Below are 15,480 nucleotides of genomic sequence, written 5' to 3' on the forward strand. Positions count from 1 at the left end.
CGCTGGCGTATTTTGTCCTTAGGTTTTTCTGTCGGGCAGCAGAGCTGACAGCTATATGATCACCGGGTAAGTATATTCAAAAATTTATTTTACTAATGAAAATAACATATTTATTAAAATCATAATTAGTACTACCAAAATACAAAGGTCAGATCTGTAAGAGTCAAGTTTGACTCATTGGGCTGGGTAATCTTAAAATTTAATTTAAAAAAAAAAAGAATCCAGTACCATCAGAAATTAAAAAAAAAATCCAGTACCATCAGAATGTTTAAAAAAAAATATATATTTTTTGTAATAGATATTTAAAGAACAAATCCAATAGGTTCTGGAGTGATCTATTATGTACAAATAAGTTGATAGATCATATTCTGGTGTAAGAGTCATTTTTATAGGTAAATTTGATACATAGCACAGAGCTGAGTCCTGGAGTCAGCCCTTAAAACCAGATAGTCTATAGGCTCTCTCTTGTTTTCACAAATACTAGAAAAAAGCCTAAGATATTTTTTATGTACCTTTGATTATATTGGAAAACACAATATACAGTACTACATTAGCGTTTACTATAACTAATAATCTTAATCAGAAACTCAAGTTATTTTGTTAACAAATACATAAACTGTATGGTATGCATTTCAGTACTAAAAACACAACCTTTTTTTGAAAGAGATATTCTCTCTCTCTCTCTCTCTCTCTCTCTCTCTCTCTCTCTCTCTCTCTCTCTCTCTCTCTCTCTCTCTCTCTCTCTCTCTCTCTCTCTCTCTCTCTCTCTCTCAAATATATTTTGTCAGTGCAAACATGATTTAAACAAGATTTCAAGTTCCTATGAAAATAAAAGTTGTAAGTTTTGTATTTTCAAGAACTTTGGTTACCATAAATATTATCCAATAAGAATATTATAGGAATTCACAATATGATATATACATGTTTATCACTTCAAATCCCATCCTTTCTGACATGGCCATTAGTAAAAAGCTATACAACATATTATGAAACAGGAATAAAAAATAACAAAGAGTGATTTTTCAAATTCTAGGTACAGTACAGTAGTTATACATTAACCTCTTGAGGTGCTTCCTCGTTTGAGATCCCAACATACCCAATCTTCCTTGTGATGAAATCCCAGTAAGGCATAATAAGACCTTTCATCTTCTTCCTCTGGAAATATGCTACAGCCAGTAGCATTGATGTTGTAAACACCAACAAAAAGGCCAGAACTCCAATAGTGACAGACGAATGTCTAGGGATGGGCTCGCTACCTTCCTTGTACGAAGTGACTATGTTTTGAAAATTTTTCTTTTCTTTATCCAGCGTCGAATTCTCTGGACACCGAAGATCACGAATCTTTGGAAAGAAATTTGCTTGTGTAAGGATACTTTGTCATAAATATAAGTAATTTGATTTTTAAATTCAAATAATGAATGTTGCATAGAACTATATTGCAATAAGTCATTTAGTAGTAAAAGGATTAAGAAATCAGGAAATGAAAGTTTATCACCAATTGTATATGTAATGATTAATAAATTCAAAGTTTGCTTCAGGGATTGTGTATTAGATTGTAATGAATCAAGTAAAACTACTAATTTATTTCATCCTTTCAGTTATTGTTTTAGATATATGTAAAATCAGAAACAAAACAGATTGGACAACAGCATGCTACTGTAATTGACTTGGGAATTGTATTCGTGTACTGTACTCTATGTATACAACAGACTCAAGGAAAGCATAGCATAGTTATAATGTAAACAAATGAACAACCCTATTTGGTATGGAACATGCAACTTCTGTAAGTAAATGTCTCTACCACTAAAACGGTTAGGGACATTATGGTATAGTATTGTGAAATTCTTGAATAGCACGAAGCCAAGTCACCTGTCCCTCTTGAAACCCGTAAGAACAACAAAATATTTCCTTGGTTACTGTTGTTTTATGTTCTTGAAAATCTAGTAAGCCGTTGAATGCATAAGCAGTAAGTCTAAGAACCATGACTACTGAAACTTGTCAGCACAAGTATATATTTGTGTGTGACTGATACAATTAAAATTCTAGTATTATTATTATTATTATTATTATTATTATTATTATTATTATTATTATTACTAGCTAAGCTATAACCCTTGTTTGAAAAGCAAGATGCTATAAGCCCAAGGGCTCCAACAAGGAAAAATAGCCCAGTGAGGAAAGGAAATAAGGGAATACATAAATGATATAAGAAGTAATGATAAAATAAAATATAATATTTCAAAAACATTTAACAACATTAAAACAGATTTAAAGGTCGCTTATGAATGGCAGAGGCAAGGGACAGTGACATTGCCCTATCAAGCAGGACAATGCCCTAGAGACTGACCATATGTACATATGATTAGCACCCAAGCCCCCTCTTCACCCAAGCTAGGACCAGGGAGAGTCAGGCAATGGCTGCTGATGACTCAGCAGATAGACCTATAGTCTCCCTCAAACCCCCCAACCTTAGCTCACAAGGATTGTAAGGTTGCAGACACGAAAGGCACTACCGAGTCTGAGTGGGACTCGAACCCCCGTCTGGCAAACACTAGGCAGAGGCGTTATAAACTATAAAAAGACTTATCTAAGACTGTTCAACATAAAAAACACTTGCTGCGACTTTTGAAGTTCTACTGATTCAAATACTCAATTAGGAAGATCATTCCACAACTTGGTCACAGCTGGAATAAAACTTCTTGAGTAGTGTGTAGTATTGAGCCTCATGATGGAGAAGGTCTAACTAATAGAATTAACTGCATTCCTAGGACAGTATTACGAAAAGGATGGAACTGTTCGGGAAGATCTGAATGTAAAGGATGATCAGAATTATAGAAAATCTTATGCAACATACATAATGAACTACTGTAAATGAACAACGGTGTCAGAGATTAATATGTACTGTAGATCAGGAATAAGAAATTTAATAGACCGTAAGTTCCTGTCCAACAAATTAAGATGAATATCAGCAGCTGAAGACCAGACAGGAGAACAATACTCGAAACCAGGTAGAAAGAAAGAATTAAAACTCTTCAGAATAGATTGATTACCAAAAATCTTAGAAGATTATCTCAATTAGCCAATTTTCAATATTAAACTTACCCGATAATCATGTAGCTGTCAACTCCGTTGCCCGACAGAATTCTACGGAAGGGATACGCCAGCGATCGCTATACAAGAGGGGGGGTGTACTCACAAGCGCCACCTGTGGCCAGGTACTGCAGTACTTCTTGTTGACACCACCTCAATTTTTCCTCTGTCGTGCTTCCGGCAAGACGTTCATGGATACGCTTATAATTTTGGAGTCTTGTTCACGGTTTTTGGTGAAGTATTGCTCTAAGATTTCAGCTTTCGCTATTCAGGAAGTTTTATTATTAGCTTAGCTAGCTTTTGGAATTAATTTGATTAATTATGGTGACGAAGAGAGTATGAACTCTCTTTCACCTTTAAATGGCCGACCCTTCCCTTAGACGGAAGTGTTGGTGTCTAAGAGAGTATAGACTCTCTTTCTTAATTTTGCTTAACAAAAGTTATAGATTTATTTTATATCTCTCCGCCTTTTATAGGCCTCTTCGATTAACTTCCTTTTATTATAAACTTATTAAAATTAATTTTTATATTTGTTTATATTCGACCTTTCCTAATAGTAGGCGGTCTTTTCTTGGTACCGAAGTTAATTAACATTGAGCCCGTCATTTCGGTTTTCCTGTTAACATATTATGCTATTTTAATGTTTTTGAAAGAATTTCTTTGATAGTCTCGTACTGTTTGCAAAGTTGAACTAACGTTTTGTTTTGTCTCTGCAGTTGTTGACGTTCAGAACGTTCAACTTGCGCTCTATCGTTACGATAGAGAGAGAATTTTCACGGTGTCACGTTGCAGTAAGAGTAACCGTTTCTAGCGTTTTGTTCATTCTTTCTTAGCTTAATGGTTTTAATTCTAATAAAGGAACTTTTTATTTGGGAAATATTTCAGTTTTTTTCCTTTAACAATAATATGTTTTAACGATATATATGATTGGGCTCTTCTCTCAGGTTTTAAGTCAAGAGAGAGAGAGAGAGAGAGATAGAGACGGAGGGAGAGAGAGCTGGATAAACGTTTCGTTCAAGCGAGTAACGTTGTTATCGTTTTTGCTCTTCTCCCTAGTCTCTTTAGGGGAAGAAGGTAAACGTTTCTAGAGTTTTATTCTTGTTCTCAAGCTTTATGCGGTGAGAGATTTTAAACGTAGTTTATTTGATCTAGTGTTTAGTCTCTTTCCAGCCACTGAATTATTTATCTTTCATTAGATTTTTCTGTTACATTGTAATTCTGTTTTCGCAATTACTAACTTTTAAGGAAGGATAGAATTGCGTGTTTCAGGTACAAACCACTTAAAGTTTCGAGTTCAGTGAAATAAGTGCAAACAGAAAATCAAAGTGATAAGTGATTAGCGCAAAGTGTGTCAGTGTTGTGCGTGAGGGTACTTCTGTGCGTGCCAGTCGTCCTCCCAGTCCGGGACCTCTTGCAAGCTCCCAAGCCCAGGGGAGAAGCAATGTCGAAGGGCAAAAGGGTTCGGCAGGCCTTGATCGGCGCACAGAAGTATCCTCGATGGTTGCGGGCGTGTCTTACAGAGACCGTCACTCCCACCCGCAGACGATTGAGCCCTTATTTTGCTCGTCTGCAGAAGAAATTTCGGGGAGAAAACGCTGGACTCAGGTCTCAAGACCTCTTAAACGTAAAGTCCAGACCTCTAGAGTTCAACAACCCGGATGCAGTCATTGGGTTAGCTCTGACTCTCCGCAGTCATCAGGTGACTGCACACCTCCTAAGAGAGGTAAGGCGATGCCTCAACAGACCTCATCTTCTGTTAAGGCTTTGCCTCAACAGACCTTATCGTCTGTTGATCCCAAGATGACTTTGCTGCAGTCCATGCAGTCGCAGCTTGCGGTCTTAATGCGTGAGTTTCAAGCTGAGAAGGTTACACCTCCTCCTGCGAGCGCTCCGCCTCACCGCAGTCCAGTCTGCCAGGCGTACGAAGTTGAGGTTCCTCAAGCTACCTCTCCGAGTTCGGAGTTGCCAGTTACCAGCGTTGTGCAGCAACCTCAACCTTCCTTAAGGCAACCTCAACAATGGGAGCAGGAGTCTTATGCCTTGAGGCAAGATTTTCTTGCAGTTAGACCATCTTTGAGGCTACAACCTTTTGAGGTACGACAACCTCTACCATCCTTGAGGCAGCCACCTCAGCTCTCGCAGCTGCTACCTCAACTTTCCTCAAGGCGAGAGCCTCAACTCTTGAGGCTAGCTCCTCAGGAACCTCAACTCGTGAGACAGGAACTGCGTTCTGCGCAGCCGCTACCTCAACTCTCGCAGCTCACACCTCAAGAACCTCAACTCGTGAGTCAAGAGCCTCTCTCTGTGCAGCCACCTCAACCCTTGAGGCAAGCGCAACTCTTGAGGCAGGAACCTCATGCTATGAGTCAGCCACCTCAACGCATGCATCTGCCACTTTCTCCTCAACTTGAGCCTCTTCCCATTCAACTTTGAAATAACAAATGACAATAATAACACCTCATTACTTTCATAACTTGCATTTGTGATCATATACATGTATGCCTACACAAACATTATGATAATGGAGGTTATTCGTATTACTTAAATAAAAAAATATATATGTATTCCTTGCAATATATTTTTAACAAATCGCAAATATGGCAAAATATCTTCAAAAGAAAAATGAATCATGAGTTATGAATGTAATGTAAATATTATGTTGATATTAAAACCCCATGCAAGCATGCATGAAGTAATGCAGTGTTGCCAACAGGGCGAGTTTCCCTGTCCTGAGGTGAAGTAGATTATAGATCGTATTTTTAGTGCAGCTTAATTCTACGATTATCATGCCGGCTATCAAATTCATCAACAAAACAGTCTAAATCAATTCCCTCGGCACGTGCACTTTCAATGGACAGTAATGCGATATTACTCAATCTAGCACTGGTCATGGAATTTCTGAAAATGTTACACGCCATGCAACATGCTCTGCTTCTCTTACAGCATGCTCTACATACAGCATGCTCTGCATACAGCATGCTCTGCATACAGCATGCTCTGCATACCTTACCGCATGCTTCTCAGTCACACATCTTTGGTTGTTGCCAACTCACTAGACTGTCAAGCAGTTTCATAACGTTGCCTTCTAGTCTGCTGCTTTTGCACCAGTGAAACCCTCACTGAGAGAACTTAGCTTTTCTCAGATATGGTCCCTGTAGATGAGAAAGTGCTTTTCTCCCTCCTTCTGATATTCCCTTGAGGACTCTGTCATTTGGAGAGGAGCCTTTAGCTGCGTAGCCTCCTATGGACTTTTATTTAAGCATAACATGCTTCCAGGGAAGGTAATGGTTCCACTTCAGTCGCTAACCCCGTCTGTTACCACACCTGCTCCCTTAGACCTTGAGCTGTGTTGCAAGACATGCAGTCCAAGCTTAGTCCTTGTTAGAGGATTTTTTTTGTTTACGGAGTCAGTGTGTCACTGGGAAGACGTTCAACAACCAGCAGAAGTGACTTGTTGTGACGCAGTGCGGCAACCTCAGCAACCCGATAAGGAGTTGTCTGTACGACCCAGACAGTCTAGACAGCTTCGGGTTGTCACTGTACTTCCTCGCTTCCCCATGGTTGACAGTTCACAGACTGTGCAGCAGTACCATGATCTTGTGTCCGGCTCCGTCAGACGACTGGCTTTTAAGAGCTCCCACAAGTCGTCGCTGTCTGGAGATTCTCAGATGGACTATGGATCTGACCAAGGAACTGGGCCTCCTGGTCAATTTTGAGGAGTCTCAGCTCATCCCATCCCAGACCATTGTCTACCTGGGTATGGATCTTCAGAGTCGAGCTTTTGGGCTTTTCCGTCGGCCCCAAGGATCTTCCAAGCCCTAGAATGCATCCAGAGCATGCTGAGAAGGAACCGATGCTCAGTCAGGTAGTGGATGAGTCTAACAGGGACACTTTCATCGCTGGCCCTGTTCATCGTGTTAGGGAGACCCCACCTCCCCCCCCTTCAGTATCATCTAGCTGCTCACTGGATAAAGGACATGACGCTAGAGACGGTCTCAGTTCCTGTTTCCGAAGAGAGGAGGTCTTCTCTCGCGTGGTGTAAGAACAGCTTTCTTCTCAAGGAAGTCTACATTTGGCTGTTCAGAAACCCGACCGCCGTCTCCTCTCGGACGCATCAGACACGGGCTGGGGTGCGACTTTGGACGGACAGGAATGCTCGGGAACATGGAATCAGGAGCAAAGGACACTTCACATCAATTACAAGGAGTTGTTGGCGGTTCTTCTGGCCTTGATAAACTTCAAGTCCCTCCAGCTTAACAAGGTGGTGGAGGTGGACTCTGACAACACCACAGCCCTGGCTTACATCTTCAAGCAGGGAGGGACTCTTTCGTGGAAGTTGTTCTAGATCGCAAGGGACCTCCTCATCTGGTCAAAAGATCGAAAGCTCACGCTGGTAACGAGGTTCATTCAGGGCGGTATGAATGTCATGGCAGATCGCCTCAGCCGGAAGGGTCAGGTCATCCCCACAGAGTGGACCCTTCACAAGAGTGTTTGCAGCAGACTTTGGGCCCTGTGGGGTCAGCCAACCATAGATCTGTTCGCTACCTCGATAACCTAGAGACTCCTGTTGTATTGTTCTCCGATTCCAGACCCAGCAGCAGTTCACGTGGATGCTTTTCTGCCGGATTGGTCCCATCTCGACCTGTATGCATTCCCGCCGTTCAAGATTGTCAACAGGGTACTTCAGAAGTTCTCCTCTCGCAAAGGGACACGGCTGACGTGGGTTGGCTCCGCTCTGGCCCGCGAGAGAATGGTTCATAGAGGTACTGCAATGGCTGGTCGACATTCCCAGGACTCTTCCTCTAGGAGTGAACCTTCTACGTCAACCAGAAGGTACACCCAAACCTCCACACTCTTCGTCTGACTGCCTTCAGACTTTCGAAAGACTCTCAAGAGCTAGGGGCTTTTCGAAGGAGGCAGCCAGAGCGATTGCCAGAGCAAGGAGAACATCCACTCTCAGAATCTATCAGTCTCAAGGGGAAGTCTTCCGTAGCTGGTACAAGACCAATGCAGTTTCCTCAACCAGTACCACTGTAACCCAGATTGCTGACTTCCTGTTACATCTAAGGAAAGTAAGATCCCTTTCAGCTCCTACGATCAAGGGTTACAGAAGTATGTTGGCAGCGGTTTTCCGCCACAGAGGCTTGGATCTTTCCACCAACAAAGATCTACAGGACCTCCCTAGGTCTTTTGAGACCTCAAAGGAACGTCGGTTGTCCACTCCAGGCTGGAATCTAGACGTGGTCCTAAGGTTCCTTATGTCATCAAGATTTGAACCTCTCCAATCAGCCTCTTTTTAGGACCTCACATTAAAAACTCTTTTCCTCGTGTGCTTGACAACAGCTAAAAGAGTAAGTGAGATCCACGCCTTCAGCAGGATCATTGTTTTCACATCTGAAGCGGCTACATGTTCCTTGCAGCTCGGTTTTTGCTAAACGAGCTTCCTTCACGTCCTTGGCCTAAGTCGTTCGAGATCCCAAGCCTGTCCAACTTGGTGGGGAATGAACTGGAGAGAGTATTTTGCCCAGTTAGAGCTCTTAGGTACTATCTAAAAAGGTCTTAACCTTTACGAGGACAATCAGAAGCCTTATGGTGTGCTATCAAGAAACCTTCTTTTCCAAGTTCTAAGAACTCAGTTTCTTACTATTCAGGCTTCTGATTAGGGAAGCACATTCTCATCTGAAGGAAGAAGACCTTGCTTTGCTGAAGGTAAGGACACATGAAGTGGGAGCTGTGGCTACTTCAGTGGCCTTCAAACAGAACCATTCTCTGCAGAGTGTTATGGATGCAACCTATTGGAGAAGCAAGTCAGTGTTCGCATCATTCTATCTCAAAGATGTCCAGTCTCTTTACGAGTACTGCTACACCCTGGGACCATTCGTAGCAACGAATGCAGTAGTAGGCGAGGGCTCAGCCACTACATTCCCATAATCCCATAACCTTTTAACCTTTCTCTTGAATACTTTTTATGGGTTGTACGGTCGGCTAAGAAGCCTTCCACATCCTTGTTGATTTGGCGGGTGGTCAATTCTTTCTTGAGAAGCGCCGAGGTTAAAGGTTGTGATGAGGTCCTTTAGTATGGGTTGCAGCCCTTGATACTTCAGCACCTTAGAGTTGTTCAGCCTCCTAAGAGGAACGCTGCGCTCAGTAAGGAAGACGAACTTATTTAAGGCAGAGTAATGGCTCAAGTCGACTTCCTTACCAGGTACTTGTAATTTCATTGTTATTTTGAATAACTGATAATATGAAATACGGGATACTTAGCTTCTTGATATACATGTACACTGGTTTTCACCCACCTCCCTGGGTGTGAATCAGCTACATGATTATCGGGTAAGTTTAATATTGAAAAATGTTATTTTCATTAGTGAAATAAATTTTTGAATATACTTACCCGATAATCATGATTTAATTGACCCACCCTTCCTCCCCATAGAACCAGTGGACCGAGGAAAAATTGAGGTGGTGTCAACAAGAAGTACTGCAGTACCTGGCCACAGGTGGCGCTTGTGAGTACACCCCCCTCTTGTATAGCGATCGCTGGCGTATCCCTTCCGTAGAATTCTGTCGGGCAACGGAGTTGACAGCTACATGATTATCGGGTAAGTATATTCAAAAATTTATTTTACTAATGAAAATAACATTTTTTTGTGCAATTAAAGACACAGACCTAATGTGTTTCTCAAAAGTAAATTTGCTGTTGAGAATCACCTAGAATTTAAAAGAAAAAAGTCATACAAAGTTAAAGAAACATTATTAATGCCGAGATCCAGATGTTGAGAAGCCATTGTCTTTAACCCACTTACAATCATACTGTGAGTTTTGTTAGGATTCAACTTCATACCCCATAATTTGTACCATGCACTAATTTTAGCTAGATCTCTATTAAGGGACTCCGCAACCCCAGATCTACATTCAGAAGATGGAATTGATGCAAAGAGAGTAGCATTATCTGCATATGCAACAAGCTCATTTTCTAGGCCAAACCACATGTCATGTGTATATAGTATGAAAAGTAATGGACCAAGAACACTACCCTTGAGGAACACCAGATATCACATTCCTGTACTCACTATGCCCATCTTATATCTAACACTGTACCATGTATGTGTTTTTGTTATGGTTAATTTATGAAGGTTGTACTGTAAAGTAGTAATTGTTTACATAATAACTATACTATTCTAGGAAAACATTAATCTTACGTTTAACTTACCTCACCATTTTCTAGTTTCTGCACATAAAACACAAACTGTAAATGGCAAAGTCTAGATATAACTATAACTCTGACATCATTTTAATTAGCATAAATGATTACAGAGATCTTGAATATACACTATACTGTACTGTATAATCAATAACCTTTTATTATGAAATATTACTTAAGTAAAAAAATAAAAGTATAATTTTAAGTAGTTCCGGTGCTATAGATAAACCTTATGCTCTTTACATAGGAATATTATTTCAGCTCTAGCTGAAACTAGCCGTTAAACATTTGCGAGTTGTAGCTACCCTTCGCTAGTTTGTGGAAGGGGTTAGCGTGGGTAGTAAATGATCATCACTTTATTTTGGCTCGGACCGTCAAAGCTTTTAACCGGTTTACGACTATAAGCAACAGGCCAAATAGTTTAAAAAATTCTTTTTCCTTTCAGATGGTGACCCGGACTTCCCTTTTGTGTAAACTCCATTGGTTCCCTTAGCTAAGCAAAGATGCTCACCTCCGAGGGAAGTCTCTTCTGTTCCCGCTTGCAGTAACTCTTACTTTCCTTAGAGGCTTTAGAGTCTCCTTGCTAAGGAATGGTTACGAGAGTGTTACAGTATACAGCAGCCCTTTCTCCTTCTACTCACCTTTGTTCCTGCAGCTTCGGCATAGAAACGACACCAGTGGCAGACTGGTTCCCTTCGAGGTTTTCCAGTTGGGGTGAGCCCTATGGGTTGGACCCAGAATCTAGCTTCCGCTGGGTTTCACAGGCAGCACTCGATGTTGAACTTCAGCTTGAGCTCAGCTCGTGAACGGGAAGTAGAGAACGCTACCCGGAGGTCCGCCTCCAGGTGTTGGACAATTTTCCCTTCCGAGGGAGAGTTAACCTCCACCAGGTGTTGGGCAACTTTCCATTCCGAGGGAGACTGTTACCCCCCACCAGACGTGTTCAGTAATCTTCCTGCTTGTGGGGAGAATATTCATTTTAATGTTACTGTTCTCAAAATATTTTATTTTTAAATATTAAACTTAGCCAGTGAATATATAATAGCTGACGTCTCCGACGGCTCAACAGATTCCAAAAACTCGCGAGCGATCGCCGTGAAGGTTGCGGGTGTGACCACCAGCGCCGACTATCGGCCAGATACAGCATATACTTGTCAATTTCTCCAGTTCTTCTCTGTCGGTCTTGTCGACAAGTTGGTTCCGCTCGCTTTATGACCTCGAGTTTTCGACCGAATTGGTGAAGTACTTGGTTTTGGTTTTATTGCTTTCGCCGTGTTGGATTATTCAATACTATCTTCAAAAGAAATGCTTTTGAAAGGAGAGGAAAAGTGTTTTGCCCTTGCTTTTTTTTTAATCTCTGGTTTTTCCATAGAGAAAAGATGGCCGACCCTTCCCTCAGTGTACGGAAGTGTGTTAAAGGCTTTTAGTAATTATTTTATCACTTTATAAATTATTGTTGATATTTATAGATTTACCTCTATATATTTTATATTTTATATCTCACCCGCCTTTATTAGGCCTCTTCGATTAGCTTTCCATTTATACTAAACATCAAGATAAATTTTATGTTTTTGTTTATATGCGGCCTTTACCTATTCTCTGTAGGCGGTCCTAACTTGGAAAACGAAGTTAAACAACGTTGAGCCCATTCAACTTTTATTTTTGTTTAGTTTAAAACAGTTGCTCTGTAAGAGTGATGAAATGAATATTTTTTAGAAAATATTTTAAGAAATATATTCTTTGAATAGTCTTCGTGCTGTTTTTTCAAAGATGAACTAACGTTTGGTTTATTTATGCTACGCAGTTTGCGCTCTATCGTTATGATAGAGAAAGAGAGAATCACGGTTTCACTTTGCAGAAAGAGTAAATCGATTTTGACGTTTTGTTCATTCTTCTTTCAAACTGAAGTGTTTTAGATACTAATTTAAAGGAACTTGTTAATTTTCAATTTCTTAGTCCTTTCAGTTTTTTCCTTTACAGTGAACCCTCGTTTATCGCGGTAGATAGGTTCCAGTCGCGGCCGTGATAGGTGAAAATCCGCGAAGTAGTGACACCATATTTACCTATTTATTCAACATGTATATTCAGACTTTTAAAACCTTCCCTTGTACGTAGTACTGTTAACAAACTACCCTTTAATGTACAGAACACTTAATGCATGTACTACAGTACCCTAAACTAAAACAGGCACAAATATTAAAGGTGATTTTATATCATGCATTTCCTAAACATGCTAAAAAGCACGATAAAAAATGGCAACCAATGTTTTGTTTACATTTATCTCTGATCATAATGTAGAAACAAACTGGAGGTAGAGCTTTGCTTATTACCCAGACATATTTCCCATACTTTTCCCTTAGAACTACATCACATCTTCCTACTTTAGATATATATATATATATATATATATATATATATATATATATATATATATATATATATATATATATATATATGTATTTATATGTATACACATATACATACCTACATATATACATAAATACATGCATACATATATATATATATATATATATATATATATATATATATATATATATATATATATATATATATATATATATATATATATATATATATATATATATATATATTACTGTATATATATGGGTTATGGAAAAAATCCGCGAAGTAGCGAGGGTTCACTGTAGTCAAATAACCTGTTATTGACGAAGGGTGAGTGGGCCATTCTCTTGTGAGTGACAAGAGAGAGAGAGAGAGAGATGGAGAGAGAGAGAGAACGATCCGGGATCGATCTTTATTCTCGTCCCAAGTCTCTGTACAAGGAGTTTGGGAGCGAGTAACGTTGTTCTCAATTCAGTTTTTTTTTACTCTCGTCCCAAGTCTCTGTACGGGGAGAGAGGATAAAACGTTTTAGTTTTTATTCTCGTCCCAAGGCACTGTACGGTGAGAGATTGAAAACGTAGTCCTTAGTGAACTAGTGTTTAGTCTCCTCCCCAGTCACTGATCTTTTTAACTTTATATATTTCCGTTTTATTCTATATATATGTATATGTTTATTGATTTTTGCATGTGTGTTTCATTTTTTTACTAATGTGCTTACATTATACGACTCATTTAGCAATTCTAACCTTTTGATGTAAGGGAGAATTGCGTGCTTCAGGTAGAAATCAGTTTTATTCATGTCTAATGTGAAATTATTGAAAAATACGATATCAGTGAAGTAAGTGCAAAAAACATGTTCTGTGTTGCGGAGGGTTCGTTTGTTTGTGCTTGTCACTTGCCTAGTCCGAGACCTCTTTCAGGCTCCCCTGCACCAGGGAGAAGGAATGTCGTAGGACCTAAGGGAGTGAGAAGTGTAAACCAACGAACAGACGTTCCCTCAAAGGTATCAGACGTTGCTCGGCAAGCACGTCCTTGCCATAAGACAGGAGAGACGAAGTTTCTCCTCGTCTTCCGATGATTCGTCTCTTTAAAAGCCTGGGCGTAAAGTTTCGAGACGGTTGAAACGTTTATTAGTTCCTTCAGAACAAGTTCAACGTCCTAGCTGTAGTCATAATAAGAGTCCCGTTCATAGCGATGACGTTCATGTACAGACGTTTCTGCCACAGACTCGACGTGACGTTGAGCGGTAGACACCGTAGACACAACGTGACATCGAGTGTCAGTCACCGTAGTCTCGATATAGCATCGATCAGCAGTCACTGCTGTTTTACTACGTGACGTTTGAACGTCAGCCACTGCAGTCACAGGTTGATCCGAAGTTAGATATGCTGTTAAAGCTTTCTTCTTCAATAGAAGCTTTCGATCCTGTTCCTGTGCGAAAGGATCCTTTGCTTTTTGTACGTCACGGTTCTGGGATACGTGATTCGGGTCTTCAACCTTCTAGACGAGCTTTGTTACGCCACGCTGACGTTATCTCTAGTGACAGCTTTGCTGTTAAGCGAGATGCGGAGCATAAATCTCGATGTAACTTTGATGCTTTGAACGTCAGCCACCGCAGTCACAGCGTGACGTTGAGATGCAGACACCGCAGACACGACGTGACGTTGAGCGGTAGACACCGTAGACATGACGTGACGTCGAGGGTCAGTCATCGTAGTCACGATATAGCATCGAACAGCAGTCACCGCTGTTACTACGGGACGTTTGAACGTCAGTTACTTCTGTCACGACGTGTAGTAGAATAACATTCTCTGCAGTCACAACGTGACATCGACCCTCCAACTTTAACTTCTGTTCATATACAAGTTGATGCAGCCTGTCAGGCTTTTCCTTCACGTCATTCTGAATATAAATCTCCTTCTCGCAAGACTTTAGATTTATCAGATGATGTGCCTTCTGAAAAAGTTGATGACCCCCTTTCGACTAATGTACCTTTGGGGAGTCATTCAGAAGAGGAGTAACCTAGGGTGGTCCAACAATCCCTTGTATTTTAATTATGAATTTCTTTAGTGAAATTTTGTCCTAGACTTTCTTCAACGCCTACTTTTACGAAGTCAGTTCTCTCTTGTTCTTCCAAGAGGGCCATGCTCTTACTGGGAGACTGGTTGGAATCCAGGAGAAGTTTAGGAAAGTCTGCTTTTGCTTTTCCTCCTTCTTAATTAGCTTCTCGCTCGGGCATCTGGTGTGACACAGGAGAAGCTCGAGGAGAAGTTCTCGGCTTGGGAGTACCTGCCTCTGCCCAGGGAGACTTCTTAAGCCTTGTGGACTCTAATCGTCGTCTAGCCATGAGACGCTCCAAGATTTTATGGTCGGCTTCAGAGCTAGACCATCTCCTGTTAGGAGTTTTTTCGAGCGTTTGAAGTTTTTATTTGTTGGATTGGTCCCTGGGAGCCTTAAGTAAGAAGGTCTCTCCAGCTGTCAATGTATTGCTGTACAATTATGTCATGCATGAACAAGGCTATCAGGGATGGCTCCAATGTTCTGGCAGCCACGTTCACTGCAGGAACAAGGCTATCAGGGATGGCTCCAATGATCTGGCTGCCACGTTCACTGCAGGAGTACTTAAGATGTAAATGCGCTCAATGTGTTCATTGTCAAGACAAACTTCACGATGAAGACTACCAAATCTGTCTTGGCAGCAGTAAGGGAAGGCGACTGGATGGTCTCTCTCGACCTTCAGGATGCATACTTCCACATCCCGATTCATCCAAACTTTCAACAAGATCTGAGGTTTGTGGACGGGAAAGTAATGTACCAATTTC

At 40.7% G+C, this 15,480-nt stretch overlaps 1 protein-coding gene across 1 annotated transcript in view; it reads right to left on the reverse strand.

Moving 5' to 3' along the window:
* Nucleotides 1-676: 676 nt before the first annotated feature.
* Nucleotides 677-15,480, reverse strand: part of LOC137625898 (phospholipase A2 inhibitor) — a 65,290-nt gene continuing 50,486 nt past the window's right edge. Inside the window, exon 7 of the mRNA XM_068356867.1 lies at nucleotides 677-1,341. Within this exon, the coding sequence (XP_068212968.1) occupies nucleotides 1,048-1,341 (294 nt within the window). The 3' untranslated portion in view covers nucleotides 677-1,047. The remainder of the gene's footprint in view (nucleotides 1,342-15,480) is intronic.

Source organism: Palaemon carinicauda, chromosome 33 (genome assembly GCF_036898095.1).
Source record: "Palaemon carinicauda isolate YSFRI2023 chromosome 33, ASM3689809v2, whole genome shotgun sequence".
Taxonomy (NCBI): domain Eukaryota; kingdom Metazoa; phylum Arthropoda; class Malacostraca; order Decapoda; family Palaemonidae; genus Palaemon; species Palaemon carinicauda.